This window comes from Pararge aegeria, chromosome 11 (genome assembly GCF_905163445.1).
Source record: "Pararge aegeria chromosome 11, ilParAegt1.1, whole genome shotgun sequence".
Lineage (NCBI taxonomy): Eukaryota > Metazoa > Arthropoda > Insecta > Lepidoptera > Nymphalidae > Pararge > Pararge aegeria.
This window is the reverse complement of record NC_053190.1, coordinates 18,181,426-18,207,106: the sequence shown is the minus strand read 5'-3', so window position 1 is coordinate 18,207,106 and position 25,681 is coordinate 18,181,426. Positions and strand designations below refer to the sequence as shown.

Below are 25,681 nucleotides of genomic sequence, written 5' to 3'. Positions count from 1 at the left end.
TACATTGAACAGCTATAATTAAATTCAAATTAAAGGTTATTTTTACGGTCGCCATTGCTCGGAAGGAAGTATCCCATGGTCGGATGTTTAAGGCTTAACGATTCCAAATGTCGATCAGTTATTAACTACATAAATAGTTAATTATTCAACTGCTTAAACTTGGGTGTTTATGTTTTTGGGATTCCGTAGTAAAATTGTAAATAGGAATTCTCATGGTGCTACTTTGTTCAGCAATCTGTCTGTTTGTTAAAACGTTGCATTATTATAGTTACTATTATATCGACTTATATATTGCGAGCTGACCCAAGCAACTTCGTCTGCACCAAATCGGTTATGACCGGTTTTAGTGTATTAAAAGAACTTAGAACCTATATGCAGCGCCTCGTACTGGATCCAGTTTTGTTTCCAAACTTTACGCAGCCGGGCGGCCCACGGAATTTTTTCTTGCTTTTAGAATTTCTATACCAGTCGTAACTTATAAACGACAGGTTTAATTTAAGTAATTTAAAAAGCAATTTTCAGGTACATACCTAAACAATCTTAATTATAAAACTATTTATTTGGATAAGGATTAATATCATGACAGGAATATTACCATCTTTCGTTTATACCCGTGTTTTAATTGACTAATTATAACAAAAAGCGGACATATAGCCTCGCGACCTTTTTTTTAGATAATAATGATAAACATGTAGTACATTATTTTTATGTATCATCATTTATGCAGCGTGCGCAAGTAAAAGTGCTCCAAGTTGGTATGAAATCTTTAACAAACATCGTTATATTTAAGCACGCACAAAACACCTAATAAAACCTTCCGCATGAGTCGGTCTGTTCATTAGTGAAAATCCTATGAAAATCCGTTTGGTAGTTTTTCAGTTTTTCGCGCCCTGACAGACATACAGACGCGGCGGGTTACTTTGTTTTATAATAATACATATGCAAAGAAATCCTATTGATCTTACAGTGTTCAATCCGCATCTTGCAACTTTTTTTTTCGGAATAAAGTGCGATCTTTTAATTCAAGGATTTAAATATCGCTTCCTTTTATGGTAAAGAAAAAATCTGCATCTCTGAGAATCCTCCTAATGTCAGCGTGGTAGACTACGGCCTAAATTGTTCTCATTCTGACCCGTGCCTTGTAGTGGGCTAGTAATAAATTGATAAAGATTATAATGATACTGATGATTTTCTTAGTACAAGCTTGGTGTTAAAAATAGGCGTTCCCGATCCCGGTTTTTAAGCACATTATGCCATGGGATATAAATAGGCTTAAATTTATGATAATGAATAATTTAAAGATATATTCTTTAGAAGATTGCAAAAGACGAATTTGAAATAAAAGACATCTGTAAATACCTATTGGATACAGTAAAAATAAAAAGATTTATCTAACATAAAAAAACTTTTCTAGAAATAAGCTGTTAATGAAAAATTACAGAAGTTAAATATTCTATTTATTTTATATTTAAAAGTCCAGCCAATAAATTGAGCGTGTCCATCGGAACATACGGAACCCTCGGTGCGCGAGTTTGACTCAACTTGTCCTGTTTTTAATGGATATTAACCGCAACGGAATTTCTTCCTGAATCGGCAGTCTCGAGGTTCGTGCCCTTCGGACACGCATAAAAGCACTGCCTACCGAAACGATCTTTTATAACCCTTGTTGGAATAAGATTTCCATATATAGACATCCAGAGGCAGACGGTCTAGCTTGAAAATTACTTTCTTTAAGTAAACACACCATTTGCTCTGCCGTTGTAGGTCCGAATTGCATTTTTACTGGATGAAATCTAAAAATTTTCAAAATTGTTGTCGTGTTTTAAAACACGATTTTGAAAATTTCTTCGGTCTTGTCTTTCTTCTCTTTTCTCTTTCTCCTTTTCCTGTATAAAAGTCTGAAAATACTTTGCGACAGTCAAGCAGTTATTTTTCGTCTTCAACATTTTATGCATCAAACTTTGGTGGCGCTTCTTGGGCCTATGTTAAGCAGTTGTCGTCCGCAGGACGAAAATGAAATGATGATGATGATGATAGAAAATATTTTGTTTAGTTGTTTTTTGCTTAGTGGAGATACTTTAATAACCCGCTGCTGGGTACACGTGTCGACTCTTATAGCAGAAAGGAATTTAGGGTTGAAACAATCAGCGCTGTCAAAATGCTGGTTGGTGGGCCTTCATCATCTTATCAACCCATTACCAGCCCACTACAGGCCACGGGTCTCCTCCCACAATTAGTAAGGGTTAGGCCATAGTCCACCACGCTGGCCCAGTGCGGATTGGTGGACCTTACCCACCTTGACTTTACTCTTAGTAAGTTGCTCGGCGTCTGCGAGGAATATGCTGAGGAACATGGACTCAGTTAAAACTCAAAAAAGAGCAAATTTCCTATTTTCAGTGGTTAGAACAAAATAGCCACATCCTTACCTACTGTACAACTGTGTGGAGCCCCCGTGAAACAAGTATCTGAGTTCAGCTATCTCGTGACCGGACGTCTCGATGACGACGATGGTTTGGGGTTAGTTTTCCACGTACCATCAAAATGGTCATTTCCTTTGTCCGTCAATTACTATAAAAACTTCCTACAAAATAACTATCAGTTGATATGCCGATAATCACAAGCTGTCAATATATGATCAAATCTTTGAGAAGCGGTTATAGGTCACTGGGTAGGAGCTCGACTTCACTCTCGGGGGCCGAGTTCGAATCCCAGCACGCACTTCTAACTTTTCTAAGTTATGTACGTTTTAAGTAATCAAAATATCACTTGCTTCAACGGTGAAGGCAAACATCGTGAAGAAACCTGATGTCCCTGGGAACCTGGAGTTCACCAACCGCACTGGCCAATCGTGGTGGACTAACCCTTTCTCATTATGGTAGGAGACCCGTACTCTGTAGTGGGCCGGTAATTGTTAATGTGTAGAACATAACATGAATTATTTAAAGAATAACTAACTTTCACTTATTAGGAAAGAAAACAATAAGGATATTCACGTAAGTCTTTATTCAACACATTTTGTACCCTGAACACGTAGACTACGTCTAAGTGTCGCGGCCGCTATATGAAACCTGCGCCTGCGCAACCACCGCGCACGCTGAATAATATGGATCGATTGTATTTGCTATAAATAATAAGTAATAACATACTATACATATATTATGATATATTATAAATGATTTGCTATTAAAATAGGAAATATAATATAGTAATATATAAGTACAACTTACATAGTAATTATATATCTTAACCCATATATCCTATTAATATACCAATTACAAATTATATATCAATAGTTAGTTACATAAAATAAATACATTTAGCATACTAGGAATTGTATAAATAATAATTCTATATATATAAATATTAAAAAAAATCGTAATTATAAGATAACATAAACGATAAGTATTAAAAAAAAAAAACTGCATAATGTATTCATTCAAAAACAAAAAATATAATTGAATGGACATTGATATTAGAAAGTGACTTTAAAATAGAATTAGAAATTATATAAAAAATACACAATATTTAATACACAATAACTGATAAACTGAATAACTAAGTAAAATAGTTATTATAACAAACCAATAAATATTATTACACACAATATTTTAAATATAGACATATTAGTTTGAGTAAAACATTTAATTCTCAAAGTAATAATATATATTTATTTGTAATTATAAAATAATGTACATACACTATATTATAATACATATATTATTTTTCGTAAGCATTGTTTGTTTGTATATATTTTGATATAATTTATGCTGTATACATATATATAGTTCTTTAATAAAGATTCATTATACTTATATAATATTATATTCAGTGCAGCACGACGTACGCTGATCCATAAAAATAATTTAAATAAAGCTTAGCGTACCGAGACAATACTTTTAGTTTACTTTGAAATGTATGACTAGTACTAATAATATTACGTATATGTTACAAAAGTATAAAACGTCATATATTTACAGGTATTATGTAAGTAATTAAAACTTGGTAAAAAAATATTCGAAATGCCACAAATTGTACAACTGAGTATTTTAAGCAAAATTGTTATTTTATGAACTAATTTGTTACGGTGACCAAACCTGCTTTAAGCAATATTCATATATGAATTTTATTAAAAGTACGTATTTAATGTAGGTATATAGCAAAAGACGTATCTTGGTAGATATGATAAAAGATAAATATTTTGACTGTTATGTATTATGCAAGTAAAAGAAGGGTTGTGTCGAATCGTAATAGTTTCATAAAAAAAAACAAAACGGAGGCGAACAGTAAGGGTGGAACACTAAAATTTCTCTATGAGTTACCACTCGTGACATGTGCCGTCATATATGATACTCTTCATGAGAGAATTGTTTATTTTGACGTCAGAAATAGCAACTTTTGTATAGATAATGTGTGTTTAGTTATAATACAAGGTTTAAGAAAATATAAATTGAAGTCATAGTAAATGAAAGAGTAGTAAATAAACAAGCTATGAATGTCATGCGAACAGCAGGTTTCGGTCATATTATAACGGAAATACGAAAAGTATTGTGGAATTTTGAAACTGATGAAAACAATGCAAACACGCTTTAGTTTGTATTGCTTTGGATTACTTACTATTTTACTACAGTAAATTTTTCAGTAAATACTGAAATTTCCCAGTAAATTTATTTACCAGTAAAATCAATAGAATAAGATCCCGTGCTGGGGTCAAAGTTCTGGGCTGGGTGACCAGCGAATGGGTTGTGGTTCTGGTGCTGGTAGTTTTGCCTCTGGTTGTTTTGATACTGGTTATTTTGGTAAGGTTGCGGAGTGTAGGATTGGTAAGAGAACTGCGGTTGCTGGTGGTACACTTGGCTTTGCGGTTTGAACTCTGGAGTGAACTGCTGAGGAGATTGGCTGAAGAGGCTTGTCTGTTGCTGGTATGCAGGTTGCTGGGGTTGGTATTGCGGCTGCGGTTCGTACTGTGGTTGCGGTTGGTATTGCTGCCGCGCTTGGTACTGCGGTTGTGGTTGGTAAGCTTGCGGTTCTTGGTATTTCTTCGGTTGCGACGAAAAGCTGAACTGCTGCTGTTGCGGTTGTTCATATCTGAACGAGCTGGGTTTGGCTTTACGTCCGTTGTATTTCGGGTCTTCGTATATTCTCGGGTCTTCTCGGTACTGTCCGTCGTCTTCTTGGCCGTCGGTGAGTGCGTTGTTTGAAGCGGGGTCGTGGAGCGTCGGTGGTGGCACCATTATTCCAGTGCCTGGAAAATAATAGGGATTTATCATTACAAGGTTTTTTTTTATTCCACTACAAGTTAGCCCTGGTGACGTTGCAGTCAGTAATTGTAGAAATTTTAAATTACACCATACAGATTCTCCTGCTTTCCGCGGAGTATAGCAAATGAAGCGTAACTTTCATAACATATCATGGAATTCCGCAAAGTAACTCTTGCTTCTATCCAATATGATAAACTATAGTGAGTAAAGTTCATTTTCACTGTTTAATAGATTGCTTAATCTTTATAATATCATAAATGCGAAAGTTGTAGTTGTTTGTTTGTTTTTCTTTACGTTGCGGCATAACTAAGCGACCAATCTACTTGAATTTTAGTATACAAATAGTTGGAAGGGGAGGAACATAGGCTATTTTTCATCCCATTAAAAAATCGGTTCCCGATTTGTAAATAACCATAATAAACGAAGAACGCGGGCAATCGTTAGTATTTCCATATAATTAAGTGTCATATCGACCCTTTACAGGGCACGGGTCTTCTCGGTAGTCCACCACGCTGGCCGAGTGCGGATTGGTGAACTCCACACACCTTTGAGAACATTATGTAGAACTCTCAGGCATGCAGGTTTCCTCACGATGTTTCCCTTCACTGTCAAAGCAAGTGATATTTTGATTATTTAAAACGCACATAACTTAGAAAAGTTAGAAGTGCGTGCTGGGATTCGAACTCGGGCCCCGAGAGTGAAGTCGAGCTCCTATCCAATGCGCTATCACCGCTTAGTAATTCACTCATAATTGAGTGTGAATAACGGCGATTATGTAATTAAATTTGCGCCCAAATTTCTAATTATCACTCAATTGGGAAGCAGGCCGTGAAGGTCGTCGCCGGAGGGTGACCAGAAATAGAAATAGAATTGCATGAAAACCCACATGCCTACCAACCGAAACTAGATTATGGGGACACGGACGTTAATGGGGGCGAAGTTTCATTTAACTCTGACACAAAATATGACTTAAAATCATATTATTTTAATAGTTATAATAAGGCCCCTCCAACATTACTTAGACACAAAACACGCGGCAGTCACCAAGCGGAATAAATAGATCTTACCCAAATCGTACACAGACTCATCATATTAGACGACGAGGGAGAGGCAGAGGGAGGAGAAGACGAAGAAGTACAGACAACCATAATATGGATGTACACAAAATGTGGTTATAGATATCTATAGATTTCTCGTTTAAGTTGCGGGAGGTGGTATTTATAACAGCCGTCACAGGAAGTCGAGAAAGTGAAAATCACGAAAAATATTTATAATAATAATAATATATAAATGCTTTTACATCAGGCCAAATACTCATATGACAAAAGTTAAAAATATTGTAAAGATAAGCAAATGCAGACTACTATAATATAACTTTAACCAAATTAAAATTGCAAATAATACTAATCATACAAAAAAATTACATTAAAATACATTTTATTAGTCATTTAAAAAAAAATGCTTTATATAGTAAAGTATCAATTTTAAAAAGTTGATTAGTACATGATATTGGTTTTAACGTTACCTGCAAGTGATTTATCGAGATATTTGTTTAGAAAACTCCTTGTAAACTCGACTATGTCACTAAAATTACAGGATATTTTAGCTACAGGAAAGACTGAACCCCCTTGGTTGCTTTTTAATGACGTGAAGGAAGATGATGTAAACGAAATATTATTATTATTTGTGTAAAACACGAATGTTCCTTAAACCACCTTTGAAAATATGTTGTTTTTCTAGGATAATGATAGAAGGACAGGTCGGGTAACCTTCTCGTGTGCCTTGCGGTGGGTTCGCTTCGTCGGATATCCGCTGGCGGAGTCGCGGACACATCCGCGTAAGCGTCCCCGTGTCTTAGTCGTCAGGCGTAGTAGGAATACCGTCAGTAAGATTCTGACAAAACTTTTGCGTCTCCCCCTGGCGGGGAGGTATCCATGAGAATTTCCCCACGAATAAAAAATAAAAGGATGATAAGAGAAGCTTATGTTACCGACGTCCTTTCAAACTAACTCTATCTAATCAAGATGATTTGTTTCTTATATAGAGAATTGAGGTTGTTGACCTCCCAGGCGCAGCGGTGAGCGCTGCGACTTTAAGTATAAGGTCCCGGGTTCTATACCCGACAGGGGCAAATTGGGAATATAGCTTTCTGAATTTTCTCTGGTCCGGTCTGATAGGAGGCTTTTGCTGTGGCTAGTTTAGCGAAGAAGAAGAAGAAATACTTTATTGCACACAAACATCGAAATATACATAAAATATAGAATAAACAACACAACAAGAATTGTAGGCATGCAAAGGCGGCCTTATTGCTGCAAGCAATCTCTTAGATTTAGTGTTCTGGTGCGATGTCGCGTAGAAACCATTTACGGTGACTACCATGCTTCCTAACAGGTTAGCCCGCTACCATCTTAATAATAATAATAATAATAATAATAATTTATTCACAAGAATGTAGGTACATACAGTTTTTAAAATGTAAAGTAGTTATTATAATATTTATACAAACAAATGCGTGCCTCACAACTTATATTGGTGTGTATGTAATAAATGTATGTAATGGTGCCATTTAAAATCTACTGTCCCTGATTTAGGTAAAAACCTGTATTACAGGCGACAGTGCTCTCCTTAAATTGTTGTTTCGATGATTGAGTGTATGATTGTGCGTATGTGAGTTTGCGTCGCAGTGTATGTGATCTTATACAGCATCATCTCTTACAACCAGGTGATATTGTAGTCAAGGGCTAACTTGTAGTGGAAAAAAAAACTATGGATCCAACCGGGCCTATAAGAGGCACTTAGAAGCGTACTACATAAAGAATGTTTCATTGCACTGTATACAGATGGTGTCTTAAAATATGTTACCTATTTACAATATATTATGGTATTTCTGAGTTTTAGCATCATAGTGGAGTTTCGTCATCTTTTCGCATCATCTTCTTAGTTTAATTTATCGTGCATCTTTCCCAAGACAATTAGTGAACTTCATAACAGTTTCAAGTGAACTACTGATTCATTCATTTGAAACTGTTAAATATTGCATCAGTTCACCATACATTTTCACTACATACTAGCCCTCGGCTACTATCTCGTTTGCTGATAATTGATGATGCTAAGATGGGAACGGGCATAACCCTTTTAAGAGATTAACTTATATTTAAGTTATATGTTTTATGTGACATCGTACCACATCGCTAGGGTGTTAACTAGCCACGGCCGATGCCTCCAGGCGAGATTTATTAAAAAGTTACCTACGACCTAAGTTTTTTTTTTATCCACAAATTAATACATTTTAATCAATTCAAATCATTTCAATTTTATTTCTTTCTGAATTAATTATACATATTAAAAATGTAATTTGGGATAAAATGGCTAATTCATTATGTGCGTTTGTTATTTTTTTTTTATTACCTTTCGTTAACGGGTTTTAAGTATCGAGTTTGTTTTTATTTCTAAAAGTACTCAGATCCTCAGTGTCATCTAGTTACGCAGTATTTCTCATTTTGGTGGCATGCTAAACCCGTTCACATTGTCCTTATAGTCTCAAGAGATTCTTGTCTAAATAAGGGCCATTTATATTGTCCATCACATTGCTTAAGTGTGGATTTCCTTACGATGAAGGCTATAGATGTAAGCAATTTATCCTTTTTTTAATACCCAACTACGGTTAAAATATTCAAGCATTAATAATACCACTGATTAGGCTGTATGGTCAATGATCTTTGCCTGTTCTGAACAAAAAAAAAACAACAACTATGGTTAAGTAACAGTAATTAATTGGGAGCGACGCGATGTGGTAGGTCGTATTAAATTTCGTTAAATGTGTACTTTAAATGGAAAAAAATCATTTTCAATAGTTTTATTAAAGTGTTTTTACCTACACTTGCAGCAAATATCAAATAAATAACTGTGTCTCTGGTCTAGAGGTGAGCATGTTCGACTGCACATGAAGCCCTGGGTTCGATCCCCGGGTAGAAACAATGAATAAGTAAAGTCAAAGTCAAAGTCAAAAAATATCTTTATTCAAGTAGGCCCAGGTGGCACTTTTGATGCGTACATTACATGAGAAGTGTGAGATGATAGCGGTAACCATATTCGTAAATTTAAAACGAAAGCTACGAGGGTTCCAAACGCGTCCTGGTCTAAGAAGAAGCCCACAATAAACTTAGCTGGGTGTTTTTTTTTTGTTATCACCATCATTGTTGTCATTTAAAATTATTAGAGGAGCAACCTGGTTAGAGCAATAATTCACACCCAAGCTTTTTTATCGACTACGTAGTCCTTAATACTTTAATAGGACTTTTCTATACTTACGTTTAATACAAACTTTGAACGTTTTGAGAGACATCCCCAAGATGTCAATGGATAGTTGTTTATTGTGGAATTGTATGCAATTTCCTTTAAAAGCATTATAAATTTTATGTAACCTAGAATATGTATGTATATATACTTCTAATGTTCAAATATTTTGTTTTTCTATCAATTAATAGCCCAAAGTTTAGAAATTAGGCAGTGATTCGATCCCGTGCCTTTCAGAACACATTAAGCTGACGGTCGTGCGCCTGATCTCTTTAAGGGGAATTCTGTGTTCCGGTCCGAAGGGAGTGGTTGCCGGTGTAATTATAAGCACATACCATCGGCTAAATCTTGGAAAGCGTTCGGTGACGATGTTCGGACACGAGTTCCAAGATTTTTGTTACGCACAAAGTGCTCCACCTGTCTTAATAAGATTTCACGTAGAAACCATCGTGGCCGAAATCGGTCAGGGAAACTATTTATGGATTAGTAGATAGGGATGAGTTTAAGCGTAAATACCTTCAGGTTCGAATCCTCGCTGGCTGCTCGCGCCGTAAGAAACCTCTCTAACCTTCCCGTCCACATCAACGTAGCCGTACTTGCCGGCCACGTCCCCGTTGGGGTACTTGGTCTCGATCTTGAAGGAGCCATCCGCAGCTTCGTACCCGTAGCTGTAGGAGCCGTCGTCGTTCTGCTTGTTGATCTGCTTCAGGATCGGCACCGGGGTGGTGTTGGGGCGGTTCTGCGCGGACGCGAGAGCGCACACCGCGCAAAGCAACAGCGTCTGGAAAGCGTAAAGTATGTATAAGTAATTATAAATATAAATATACTACGACAATACACACATCGCCATCAAGCCCCAAAGTAAGCGTAGCTTGTGTTATGGGTACTAAATTCCTGATGAATATTTTTATGAATTATATACATAGAATTTACATGTAAACACCCAGACACTGAAACATTCATGCTCATCACACAAACATTTTCCAGTATTAGGAATCAAACCCACGGCCTTGGGCTCAGAAAGCAGGGGCGCTGCAAACTGCGCCAATCGGCCGTCAAGTATAATAATAATCTGGCTACGGTCACTGCACACTTGTTGCATTGTTAAAAGGGCTTCGCTCGTGTACCTTAATATGACTGATGTACCCTATCTCTGCACTGAAAGATCGAGCGAAGTGAGGACAAGTTAAAACCATCTCATTATTTTCGAATTATTTCCGCTTTATAAAGAAGTGTTTATCATCATGGATTAAAGGTTTAAATTGGTCATTTTAACACTCCTTTAGCGCAGTGGGTAGGACTTCGACTTCATTTCCGAAGGGGCGAGTTCGAATCCCAGCACGCATGTTTGGCTTTACAAAGTTATGTGCGTTTAAAGTAATTAAAATATCACTTGCTTCAACGGTGAAGGAAAACATCGTGAGGAAACCTGCATGCCTGAGAGTTCTACATAAAGTTCTCAAAGGTGTGTGGAGTCCACCAATCCGCACTGGGCCAGCCTGGTGGACAGCCTTAACCCCTTCTCATTGTTATGGGCCGGTAATGGGTTGGTGTGTTGATCCAACAAGAAACTTTGTAGTTTGTCGACACAAAAAATGTGTCCCAGTCACCGTGAGAACAAAGCGACCTAAGCCTTATTTCTTGAAATTCTGACTACAACTTTTCGGAGTTCAACCTTTCCTAAACAGTTCACGCGGAAAATGTAGGTATATTGAATTATGAGCGAGCCGACCCTAGAAGGCGTTGGTTATTAAACTGGCGATACACAAAGCAGCCGAGATACCCAGTGAATGTCCTTTGGCCTTGCTGAATTGCGGAACTATTTTTATTCTGTGCTATACATAAATTGTATAGTATGTAATGTAGGTACATATTCTTCGGCTTATCTCCCTTAGTACAAGTTTTGTTCGCTGGCAATCGGGGAGTTGTTTTCGCATATCGCACTCTATACCGTCAAAGTAAAATGGGTCTAATTTCACTGGTTTAGAGTCGCTAATCCGGTACTTCCAATTTATATCTTACAAACTTCTGCTTAAAAACTTATCTGAAGAATTGTAGTGTGAGCTTCAAAACAAAATAAATAAAATACATTTTACTCTGATGTACAGTACAAGTATTTCGATAGGTACGCTACTGAGATAGTGTGTGTGAAACAAAAGTTAATTGTCATATGACAAAATTATAAATTTAAAATTATTTTACCGTTCAAGAAACTCAGCAGATTGCTCGTTTCTGCAACAACTTATTATAAAATGTGTTTCATTGATGGAGGCAAACACGGAAGACTGCAAGTGGCTTTGTTGTCGCTCAGAATTTTAATCTTTAGTTTAGGGACACTTCAAAATTGTGTGATTGTATAAAGCCCTACTATTCGATATTCAAATCCGAACATGGGAAAAATCAAATGCGGTAGATATTTAAGGTATCAACCAAAATATATTTCAATGGTTCTCAGTAATATTGTATTACTGAGAACCATTGAAATATATAATATATTGTATTAAAGTCTAAGTCAAAGTCAAAAATATCTTTATTAAATTAGGCCCATAGATGGCACTTATGATGTGTACATTATATGAGAAATGTGTACATGGAAGTGAGATGATGGCGATAACCATATTCGTAAACCTAAAACTTAAGCTACTAGGGTTCCACACGCGCCCTGGGTAAGAAAAAGCCCACAAAAAACTTAGCTTTTTTAATCACCATCTCACGTTGTCATTTAAAATTTTTAAATTAGGCTCGTAAATTTATTAATATTTATCATCCCAGGAAAACAACGGTCCCCACGGGATTTTAAAAAAAAACCCGTAATTTACACGGACGAAGACTGCAGGCAACGGCTAGTTGTTTCTTATTATTGAAAACAAGGCAGAAATTCTCGTCGATAAATCAGCCTGGTTATATAGGTACAAGAGTTTTTGAACTTGACTTTGATTCGGCCACATGTCGCCAATACAACAACAGGTTTATTTAGCAGTGGCCTTATGTTTCATGACTCCATACCATTATGTACCTACCTATCTTTAAACCTACTCGGTAACTATCAAAGTTTATTATTAGTAATTAAATTAATTAAAAGAGAATGTTACCTGTCGCGGAAATGAATGAAAATGGGTCACTTTTAAATGCCTAGACGGAAACTTGTTTATCTTAAGTGTTATAGACAAATCTGATGTAAAATTTAGGTTAAAATTAAAATAGAAAGTGTGAATTATGTTATTCAGATAAGCAGTAATGGAACTGTTTACAGCCAACTTTTCATTTGAAATATAATAGGTCTACCGGAAAGTTCTGTCCGCTCTGGTTACAACTAGTTTCAACAAGTTTGCGCATATTCCTGGGACACATATTTGGCTCTCTCTTTTGATCGCAAACAATGTATACACATTTTCGTCGCAGATGAACTAAAACTAAGATATTTTTAGTATGTAGTGAGACGCGATCGTGTACCCATGGCTACCGACAAAGTTCATTTACGCCACTGTATTTTGTACGACTTCCAACAAGGAAGAAATGCTACAGAAGCGTATAGAAATTTATTGAAAGGTTTTGGTGAATGTACAGTTTCTGATAGAACATCCAAAAGATGGTTTCGGACACGAAAAATTTCATGTAGGTGATTTCGACCTTTTTGATAAGCCACGCTCTGGGCAACCATCTTTGATCGACGACGATACTGTCAAGATCATGTTAGAGGAAATTCAGTCGCATCCTCCATACTTCTCGGACCTAGCACTATCTGATTATCACTTGTTTCTGTCCTTACAAAATTTCTTGCGGGGCAAACAATTCAAGATCGAAGAAGATATCAGACAAGTACTGGTTCAATTTTTGGCCTCTAGAGATAAGACATTTTTTTAAAATGGGATATTCAAATTGCCATAACGTTGGCAAGAAGTCATAAATAATGACACTTATATTATTCAACAAAGTTGTATTGTAAAAAATGTATTCCGTTTTCATTCTAAAACGGACAGAACTTTCCAGTAGACCTAATATTTATGTAGTTAAAAGTTGCGTCAGTTATTTCAAGAGTGGTTCTTGGTCCTTGGGATTCCAAGGTGCTGGGGTGGTGACTACAAAACTAGGCTAGGCTTACCACCATTAGGTGGTCTGAAAACATATAGCCAGTCGCAAGGAGTCGCTGGACCGTGATTATACTACGCAGTGACAGCCAACAGCCAGGTGTCATTTATATCGACACTAAAAAAAAACCTTAAATTGAGAATTATTGATGCTTTTCTATGGGAGGGCTTTGTAGGTTAGAGAAGGAGTTCCTAACCAGTTTTTTAAAGAGGTCTTGCTTTGGCAAATCACTGTCAAAATAATGTATGTTAAAGAGAAATGCCGAAAGTAATTTTCCTATGCATGTTTAAATACTAAAATCTCTTTTAATTAATGTGCTGATTACTGATTATGAAGGCACGTAAATAAATCGTGTCATTAAATGAGAAACCTTCGTAAGACGACGGCCTTGTTGCAAGTCTACTTCAATTATTCATCGCAATGTGGTAACTGAGTATTGAAAGCTTATTCGTTATTACGCGCTATCCGACTTAGGAATGCGATGTCAATGTTTATTGAGATACTTACGTATATATTATAGCGATCGATATACGGTCAAGTGCGAAAATTATTCAGGATGTGATAAAGTTTGCAAGCACTTATGTTATATATATGCATTAATCGAAAATTCAGAGAGGAAACTGGAACGGTGAAGGAAAAGATCGTGAGGAAACCTGATTGCCTGAGACTTCTCCATAATGATCTCAAAGGGGCGTGGAGTCCGCCAATCTGCACTGGGCCAGACTACAGCCTAAATACCATTGTAGGAGACGACGCGTGTTCTGGTAGGCCATTAATGATGATGATGACTTCATTTATAGATTATAGATTATAGAAGAAAATGTGTGCAAAATTCAAAATTCATTTATTTCAAGTAGGCCTAATACAAGCACTTTTGAAACGTCAAGTCTGTCTGTTTGTAGTGATTCTACCACCGGTTCGGAAGGCAGATTCTACCGAGAAGAAGAATTCTTTCCAACATCAACAATTTACGTTTTGCATTTTAACATTCATTTTTCTATCTTGTGAGAGCTGAAAGCGGAGCCGGATGCTTCCAAGCAACCTTGTCATTTAAAAATTCATCAATTGTATGGTAACCTCGCTGTAATAAATGTGTTTTAACAAATTCTTTAAACTTGAGCATTGTGCAAATCGCTTGCTTGCCTACGTCAATTTTTTTTTAACTCAAAGTAAGTTAAAGGTCAAACGTGACGTCATAAGACAGAGGAAAAGAGCTAATATATATATAGAACCACTCACATTCCTACATGGGTACAACCTACCTACTTCACTATAGTTCCAAGACAACCATTTTATAATTCAAATTCTTATCATTTATAAACAAAAAGTGGACATAAACAGTCGACTTACAAGAAATGGTCATAAATTAGTGTCATCTGCATATCGTCTGCGTAAGGTACAGGGATCATTTGTGGGATTGAGTATACGCTTTTATAATATGATTCCTAAGGTGATTTTGGACCTGCCAATGCACAAGTTTAAAGAATTTGTTAAAACACATTTATTAGAGCGAGGTTACTATACAATTGATGAATTTTTTAATGACAAGGTTGCTTGGAAGCATCCGGCTCCGCTTTCAGCTCTCACAAGATAGAAAAATGAATGTTAAAATACAAAATGTAAATTGTTGATGTTGGAAAAGAGCAACTGCTGAGTTTCTTGCCGGCTTCTTCTCGGTAGAATCTGCCTTCCGAACCGGTGGTAGAATCACTACAAACAGACAGACTTGACGTTTCAAAAGTGCTTATATTAGGCCTACTTGAAATAAATGAATTTTGAATTTTGAATTTTGAATTTGAATATCATGAGTCATTATGTCATTCGACTGTTGCTCCAAATACCAACATTGGTTGCAAAACCAATGTGTTAGGTGTGTATTTGATTGCCCATTGCCACGAAACCTACCAGTACGACCTTTATTAACAATTTCCGTTTCCAAAATGTAAACCTACTATAAAACCTATTTTGGAATTTCAATGCCCGTTTTCACTAAACCTAGGAAACGTTTAATTTGGATGCCTAATGATTTGGCTGATGCGTCGAGATAAAACCCTAGATGATAACTAACGACGTTTTGCAGCATCTTACGTTACGATACCGATTTGGCGGTGCGTAACGCTTAGGGAACTTTTTAACGGACACTTTTTTCTTTTAATAAACTTAAACCCATACGAAAAATTAAATATATGATAATACAAACACAAAATACCAAACCTTGTGGCAAGAATCATGGACAGGAGTTGTCTTGTAAAAATCGATTGGTGAAAGATAAATGTATTCCTAGCAATGCTATTTAATTAGGCGTTACTAACTTAGGCATTGCCTTGTTCATCGTTAGTGAAATCGGGCATAAGTTTTATAAGAAAGGAGACTCTTTTAATCTAGTAATAGACTTTGATATTAAAAGATCGTTCTGTGTGTGCACTGAAATACTTTACTGTAGAGAGAGGCTTGCATACAGGGAATGCACAGGGTATGCACATGCTATAAAATGGAGGAAATCTGAAGCACAGTTTATAAAAAAAAACTTAAAAGTGTTTATTGTATAAGATATAAATTATTTAAACTAAAGGACCACTTACTGTTGCAATATTGTGGTATTGTTTAAACTTATATTTTTTTAGTTTCTCTTTTTTGTATTAGTTTAGCTAGTTTTGTTCTTTAGTATATTATGCTTAGCATTTAATATTATTTTTTGTAATTAATTCTAAAATGTATGTTTTTGTTCACGGCACTAGATCCGGCTAGTTTATGTCACAGCTTGATGGATCTCACAGCTTATACTCTCATGTCTCTCTTTTTAATCGTTTTTTCTCATTCTAACTGACATTCTAGTTATTTATTCGCAAGTTGTGGCAGTCTCTAATCTCAGCAATTTTTTGTTTAGTTTTATAAAAGTTATTTTAACCTGTTGATTGTCCATTAAATAAATAAGTATAAGTAGCCTACCCTCAAGTTTTCATAACTCATATTGTGGATTTTCTGACATGTATATTTTTTTCTGACTGGAAATGACTGTAGATCACATAAATAAGTTAAAAGAACAGATAACTTAAACAGGCCCAGATACAAAAAAGTGATTTTATCGCTATAAAGCGAGACTCGTAAGTTATAAAGAGCTAATTTACCTTTAAGAATTAGGTACATACATTAGCACATATTAAGCCAATTAAAAGTTTACGTCATTTGGCTTCCGTAACTATTTCAACATAAGTTTTCAACCACACAATAATCGAGTCCTACATACTGTCAATAGCTATAATTTAAATTCCGATCGTATATCATTGCATCAAATAAAACCACTGTCACTTATAACTCAATTAGTATTTCATCTCGATCTCACAGAGTTACATAGCTTAACAAGGATGTTTACTGTAACGATCTTCGATACGTACGGGTTTATTTACTACTAGCTTTTGCCCGCCGCTGGTAAATTTAACTAAAAAGTTTATAAAAATATCCTGCTGCTAAAAGAAAAATGTGAACGGAAATTACTTGAAAAATCAGAAACTTTCATATACATTTTCATCCCCTATTTGATGCCTTTGGAGTTGGAATTTTAAAAATTTGTGAGAAACGTATTTCTTTATTTTTAATCGACAACCTAAAATCGAAGTTTCATGGATTCAAACTTGAAACATAAATTGATAAATGAAGGATTTTATGCAACATTTTCGTCCCCATTTAACCCTGAGGTTTGGAATTTTCAAAATCCTTTCTTAGCGGATGCTTTAGAAGGAGAAGAAGAAGAAATACTTTATTGCACACAAACATCAGATAATACATAAAATATAGAATAAACAACAAACTTTAATAACTATCTGTGTCCAAAATTTCAGTCAGTCAGTCAGTCACCTTTGCCTTTTCTTTTTATATATACAGACTAGCTGATGTCTGCGACTTTGTCTGCATAGAATATCTGATTTCCTATATGACTAAGAAGCGTTTTTTGCCTTGCCATCAGCGGCAGCGGGCTCATGCCCGCTGTGCGTTATTTATTTCCTACTTTACTTTACTTGACACAAATTGTCATCTACACTATACGTACCCACTACATGGCACCGGTCTCTTCTCAGAATAAGAAGTTTAAGTAATTTTAACTTTACATAATATCTTTATAAATCAAGGCCTTTTAGTTTTTCTGATGTTTATACAATATCAAAATAAGTCAATATCCAGATATCAAGCCACACAAACTTTTGTATTTTTAATAATAAGTACGAACTTAGTGGTAGAATCACTACAAACAGACTGACTTGACGTTTCAGAAGTACTTATCTATCTATTATCAAATGAATTTGATTTTTTACGTGACAACGTCTTATAATTCGATGGAGCCGGCTGCACGCACGAAAAAACATGACGTATGCGGCGTTACCTCGCTCTGAGGCGTTCCACTCAAGGCTTGAAGTGCAAGCGAGAGCGCGGAACGAGCGACAAAGAGGCACAGTCGGCCTCCGCGTTCGACATCTGTCTCTCTCCTACTTGAGTGAGCGATGCGTCCACGTGGACAGCTTCTATACAATAATACATTTACATGTTTTCGGCACGGATGTAGTGCAGTGAAAAGCGAATGTGGTGTCAATTGTTTATAGCAACGATAATATCAATCAAACAAATAAAATTAAAATTTTATTTTGAAAAATGCAAACATTCCATCAGTATTTTCTTACGACGTTGTCACATTCAACTATTGTCAGTAAGCCGACTTTACAGACAACCTTTTTTTTTTTTATAAGCTTAACCCATCCACGATTGCTTAGTTCCAGACTAATACGAAGGATATAATTTATTTACATAAAAACTCTAGAGTTTTTCTTTTATCCCACTACAAGTAGGTAAGTCCTTGACTGCAATCTCACCTGGTGGTAACTTATGATGCACTCTAAGATGGTAGCGGGCTAACCTGTTAGAGAATATGGCGGTACATACAATAATACTATAGTTATACCCATACTCCTAATCAGTTTCTACACGACGTCTTTGTCGGTAGGGTGGTAACTAGCCACGGCCGAAGCCTCTCATCAGACTAAACAAGAAAAAAATCAGAAATTAAAAATTCCCCTGCCGGAAATCGAACCCGGAAACTCCTACTTAAATTCACAGCGCTCGCCGTTCCGCCAGGTAGGTCGTCAAGAGTTCAAAGTTTCAAGAAACTCTACCTACTATTACTTAGGATTGGTACACTAAATACGATGCCTGTTCAGTAACCTGGATAAATTTATACTACCTAGTAACGTCAACGTCATAGCCCAAAGATTATACCCAAGCCGATATTTACAAAAAAAATTACAGTTACCTAAATAATGCTGGAAGAGAGTGCTATGTAGCGATGAGGCCGCCGTAATTGTACTTTTTGTTAAATTTTTATTTATAATTTTACTATATCTTTATGTGGTACAATAAAAGTGTATTCATTAATTTCATTCATTCATTCATTTAAAATGCGTACTTGGTAAGATTATGGCAATAACTACATTCATTAACTTAAAACTTTAGCTAAGGTAAGGTACAGGGTAAAATAACGCTCAATCACTGGTCCTACCAGGTAAAGCTACTCGAAGCGAAACGGCCGATTGGCGCATTGGGCAGCGAACCTGCTTTCTGAGTCCAAAGCCGTGGGTTCGATTGCCACGACTGGAAAATGCTTGAGTTATGAACATTAATATTTTTTAGTGTTTATATGTACCTATATTAAAAGTATTTATGCATATTATTCTTGAAAATATTCATCACTCATCTTCAGTTCTCATAGCACAAGCTACGCTTTCTTTGGGGCTAGATAGCGATGTGTGAATTGTCGTGGTATATTTATTTATTTATTTTAAACAAAATGATGGCTATTATGTTGAACTTACGCAATTTGCCAGACGAATCATGTCAATGTTATCAATTGTCAATAGAAACGTTCAACTTAGTATGCTCGCTGTATAGGTTTGAGCAACGCCGGGCGGCCGGCCTAGTTGCATTTAATTGTTACACGTACAGTGCTGAGGCATGTTGCGTGCTGTCTCAAGGTCGTTGCTTGTGTGTCGAATTGTTTGCTGGTAAATAGAGTTCTAAGTTAAAATAGTACCTACTATGTAGTGTAGTCGAGGCCGGAATAGTACGCAATGCTGGACGAGGGAACTGGCGAGGACTTCATCAATTCAGGGGACTGTCATTACCGACCCACTACAGAGTACATCTCGTTGTGGGAGGGTCTCCTTCTACAATGAGAAGGGTTTAAGGCCGTAGTCAGCCACGCTGGCCCAGTGCAAATTGGTGGACACACTTTAGAGAACATTATGTAGAACTCTCAGGTAGCAGGTTTCCTCACAATCTTTTCCTCAACGGTGCAAGTGATATTTCAATTACTTAAAACGCACGTAACAGAAAAGTTAGAGGTGCGTGCTGGGAATCGAACTCGGCCCCGAACGTGAAGTCCAGCTCATATCCAATGCGCTATCACCGCTTTAAAGAAATTAAGCAGTGCTTTTCTCAAAAAAAACCTTTAAACAACTAATAATATACCTAATATGCAAAAGTGTGTTTGTTTGTTTACCCTTACTTTACGACCTACCTCAGCCACTAATCGACTTTATTATTAGCATAGAGTTAGTTGAAAGGATGGAGAGTATCACAGACTTACCCAGGAAAGGACGCGGTTCCCATGGGATTAAAAAACGCGGACGAAGAACGCGGGCAAAAGCTCGTAAATTATGAATAAAAAATATAAACATCAAATCGTTGTTCACTGATGCGAGTCAGACAAGTGCCATTACCTCCGAGGCTTACACAGTAGATTTCGCAATTAAATTTAAAATTTGTGGTTAAAATTTTCAAGTAATATCCCTTGATTAAACTTCATGTCTGGGAGTTCTCCATTATTGTCTCAAATAAGTGAAGTCTGGTAGCCAGCGTGATGGGTTAAGGCCTAAACCCTTCTTTATCTGAGAGGCGATCTGTGCCCTATACGGCCGATTGATAACTTCGAGATGTCATATACCTATTTATATTTAAATAACTCAGAGATTCTTAAATTAAGAAGATCAATCTTATTTGGGATTCATGAAAATAGGTCAAGCTATACTATTAAGCTACGAGATCTATGCCGTAGAACTAAAGATGAGTCTACGCATCTTCGTAACGACCTTGCTACGAAGTACGATACAATATATGCTACGAAATGAAGATTCACCATCTTTTGAACACATTTTATTTAGTAGATAGTTTTTTTTATTCAGTAGCGACTTTTGAACCAAACTTTTTTTTCGTTTAACTTTGTTTTGTTTAAGGAATAACGAGGGCTAGCAGTCGGTTACGACGGATACGACGTTAATTCTTAGGAACTGGGTTTTTCTGACAAAATATTCTAGGTAAAGAATAGCACAAAATCAGTAAATTGCCATTGTTTAGTCTCCGTACCACTAGACAGACTCACTAAGAGGCAGTAAGCATTGGGTAGGTAGGTAACCAAAGCACTGGTGGCGTGTTCACTACATTCTACCAGGGCACCATGACCGTAAAGCAGGCAGGATGATTCTTCTCCAACACTACGAGTTATAAAGAAAGTTAGACTAGGCACGTTCTAGTCATTTGGAACTACTGCAAAACACTTACGTATTAATTTAATAGCAATGATGAAACAGTGAGCAATAGTAATACCTAGTTAAATTATAGACCGGCCTCAACAATTTTCTTCCTAGTACCACTGACTGAAGGCGACTAGAAATTATTTAGGCTACGTTGCGCAACGCCACGCCTACGTCGTCAATGGCTTAGCATTCCTATGATAAGCAGAGAATGATATTATTATATTAGTAGAATCAGCTCAATATGCAAGATACTATGATTTACGAGAACTACTGTAGAATAAAGGTAGAGACATACTAATGTGTCGAGGCAGAGACACACGTTTGTAGATTAAATAATAAATAAACGTAAAACATTCATAATTAAAAAAATTATGTCTATTAGAAATCACCCTGAAGGTGTATCAAATTACTTTTATTTAGATCTCTATTTTTGAGACCCAGTGCGCTGTTCTTGGACCACGCAATATGTCCTGTCCCACTACCAGAATGATGATGTTACGAGAGTTACGTGGGTTCCCAATAGGAAGCTTATAGAAAAGTCCTATTATAGTATAAAGGACTACATAATCGATAAAAAAGCTTGGGTGTTAATTATTGCTCTAACCAGGTTGCTCTTCTAATAATTTAAATGACATTGTGAGATGGTGATAACAAAAAAAAACACCCGGCTAAGTTTGTTTTGGGCTTCTTCTTAGACCAGGTTGTAAACAGTGTTTCTATAATCAACACCTTCACCGTTGAAGCAGTGATATTTCAATAGCTAAAAATGCACATTACTTTTATTATAGTTCAATTGCTAAAAGTTAAAGGTGCTCTGGGATTCAAACTCGTTCCCCCGAAAGTAAAGTTGAAGTCCTACCCACTGGGCTACCACAGCTTCTGACACTGGCAGTTAGCCATAAAGTGAGTGTCCTTAAAGTGGCACTACGACACGTGTCTGTCTCTTACTATGCTAAAACTATGTAACTTAGATGTTTTTTTAAGGTTTTCTGCACTATTAAAGTTATTTTGCTTATATCCTATGTAGGTTGAAATAGTTAGAGGTGCGCGCCGGAGTCAGAACTCGCCCCCCAGCCCCTAAATTAGGCTATCACAGCTTCAAATATAATATAGATATTTATAATTACTTTTTAATATGTAATGGGTGCTATTTTTAATTTCTGAATGTAACAAAAAATCTCTCAAGTTATAACAGAACGTACTTAAATTATAATCGAGATTGTAACAAGTTTCTTTACGTCTAAAAAATGAGTAGGTTAGTCAGAGAGACTCAGATATATGTTTTTTAATCTATAAGCTATGTACAAAGTGATATTATATGGACATAGTACGCGACACGGATTGCTGTATAACTTTAACGAACTTTTTGTTATTATGAAATTATTCGAAACATTTTAGACCGTAATATTTGTTCCTTACATGTTGGAATTATTAAAGTTTAATGATAATTTTATTAATGTTCCCACCAAGATATTGGCATAATTATTGATTTCAGAGTAAAAAAGATTAATTAAGTTTGGGTACATGGCGAAATTAAGGCCTTGGATTTTTGGAACTAGGTACGTCCAAGGTATGTTCTAATACATAGTGGCTAAGCAGGTATACTTATTCAAGTATCTTAACAAACTTATACTTTTAAATAGAACGAGCTAAAAATTTTACTATTTTATGTCAATAATGTTCTAAATTACTACATGTAATCAGATAAACTTTGGCTGTAATGTGCAAATTATACATGATTCCTGCATTCTATGAGGAAACCATAAAATACTTATTACAGAGATAAGTGTTTAATTTTTTTTTGCATATTATTTACTAAACGCTTTGGCTTAGTCAGGTATTAAGTTGGGAAGTAAAGAATTTCCTTAAAACTTTGTGGTAACGTTGGACATCACTGTGATAAGTTAAGCGGCCATACAAACGTAACAAATGCTATTTTTAAATCTCACTGGATTAATTTCATATTAATTATTTGTTATGAAAAGGCTATATAAATCTAAGAAATGTTTTAATTATAAAAAATACTATATTCTTACATAGAATTTTAAGAAGTGAAACTGCTTCCGCCTGTTATGTAATCGCACTATTAATAATTGAGAGTATAGTGCAATATTACATCATCATCATATTAACTAATTGCCGGCCCACTACAGGGCAAGCTCTCCTACCATAATAAGAAGGTTTTATGCTCTAGTTGAACACGTAGCTCAGTGTGGATTAGTGGAATATTATGGAGAACTCTCAGGTATGCAGATTTCCTCGCGATTTTTTTCCAACGCACATAACTTAGAAAAACTAGAAGTGCGTGCTCGGATTCGAACTCCGCCCCCCGAAAGTGAAGTCGAAGTCGTAACCACTGCGCTATCACCACTTTAATTTAATATTATAAAAGCTTATGTGCGTCTGTTTGTCTGCTACATGTGTTCAACTCAAACAATCTGTTGATCATAATGAAATTTGGCATAGAGTTAGCTCGCACCCTGTAGACGGACATAGATAATTCTTACCCCGTTACCATCTTAAACTGTATCATCCTTAATATGTAATTGCAGTCTAAAGCTAAATTGTAGTACAATAAAAAATGCCTAATTCCTGTCCACGCAGTTGCTGATTTGTTATCGACTGTTCCACCGCAGATCCACCGCATTAAATGTTTCTCATCAAAAAATTAAAGGCCAGTAAGATGTAAACCAGGTAGGTCTTAATTTCCCCATTAGACTGCTATCGAAGTTACCTACCTACTTCTCAGCCTCAAGTCTACTAGCCAGTCTACATTTTTGCCAAGCCGGGTAACATTACAGAATAGTTTCTCTAGTCGCGATGAGAATTCCCCTAGCACGTGAAAATAATTACTTAGGATGCATTCCAAATACAACTTAGGATGCGTTCAAAAAACTATTATACATAATAACGTTCTAAAACCAATTCAAATATAATCTAATAATACGCAGGTGGATGTTACGAGCTTTAGTAAAAGCATTTTTTTTTAATTAAAGAACTAGCATGATTTTTACGCTTATTTAGATAGAAGGCATCATTGAAAATTAGTCTACTTAGTATTTTAAAAAATAAAAAAGTTGAACCATCGGGACATTTAGTGTTATAAATAAAGCATGAGAAGCTTATTCAGTTTTATAATAATGTAATCATATCCAAACCGTGTTCCATTAAATGATGGTTATCTCTACAAATTGTAGAGGTGTTGTAGAGCAATATAGACAAGATTATTACACCCATTGAGAGCCTTTGTTCTGTTGTTTAACTTTAAGGCGTGTTATGTAAGATAGATATAATGTGTTTAACTTGCTATGTTATGCAATACCTCAGTAGTTCCTCATTGCTCTAAATGTTTTAGGAGGCAGTTCCAATTCGAAATAGACTAACGATAAAGGAAAGATTGTTTTAATAATAATAATAATAATAATTATCTTTATTGAAAGGTATAAACCCAGTTATTAGAATATAAAAAGATAAATTAAATAACAAAATAATAATAATAATAAGTAACAGTATTGCAATATATAAAAATATTGCAAACTCAACTCACTCACGCACTTTTGTTTTATGATAGCAAAACATAAATAAAGGAAAACGAATAATTATTTAAATTCAACTTTTCTGTTCAAAATTGTTCAAATAGTCGAATCTATTTAAACCTTGGCTTAAATACAAGCTTTTTTATAAACATTTCAAAAGACTAAGATATTTTCTTAGATGCATTTAACTAAACAATATTTCTTGAGTGCTTATTAAGTTAACTTTATTTTTTTTTTACAGTTTCCATATGTTTTCGAAGACATCAAATTTTTTTTTGACGTAAAAACAATAAACAAAACAAATAATACCAACCTTGATAACAAACATGGCACGTCAATATTCCCGAACGCAATTGAATGTCAAACTTTCCCGCGCTTTGTTTCTATGGCGGCCACTCACACACTCTTGCGCCTCGCAGCTGCCACCTGTATTTATAGAGTCGTTCGTTTCAACAGTGGCTGTTCAAAACGTCCGAGAGCTAGTGGAAAATTTTGAGCCATCGATTAAATAATACTTATAGACAACATCGATGCATTCAAGGCAAGAGGAATTCGCGCTAGAAAGCAAGTTTAGCTCGAGAGATTGACAGTTTATGCTTTGCAGTCAAGACATATGTTTTAACTTGGATTAAAAATAAGCCCTGAAGGAATATAGTTTTATTTTGTATGGTTGTAGAGTCAATATAATTTATATTATAGTTACGGGTAATTTTATCGATATTTTGAGCAGGCATTCGCTTGACTAAAATGGGTAGTAAACTGTACCTGAATTATGTAGGCTGTTCAGTAACTCTTCTAACTATTGTTATCGGAGGCGACCTATCATTTTGATACAAAATATGCACAGAGTCGCACCGTATACACAACTAATCGGCTTTTGAGTCTTCTTCTTTCATCTCTACGTAGGTTGACTAAAACTCTCTAG

At 35.8% G+C, this 25,681-nt stretch overlaps 1 protein-coding gene across 1 annotated transcript; it reads right to left on the bottom strand.

The window, feature by feature from the left end:
* Positions 1–4,413: 4,413 nt before the first annotated feature.
* On the bottom strand, positions 4,414–25,152 carry LOC120627401 (mediator of RNA polymerase II transcription subunit 15). Its single transcript, XM_039895403.1, has 3 exons — positions 25,070–25,152; positions 10,071–10,335; positions 4,414–5,242 (listed from the first exon to the last, which is right to left on the bottom strand). Exons 1-3 carry the CDS (start codon positions 25,082–25,084, stop codon positions 4,665–4,667), a joined length of 858 nt encoding a protein of 285 aa, XP_039751337.1. The 5' UTR covers positions 25,085–25,152; the 3' UTR covers positions 4,414–4,664.
* Positions 25,153–25,681: the final 529 nt, after the last annotated feature.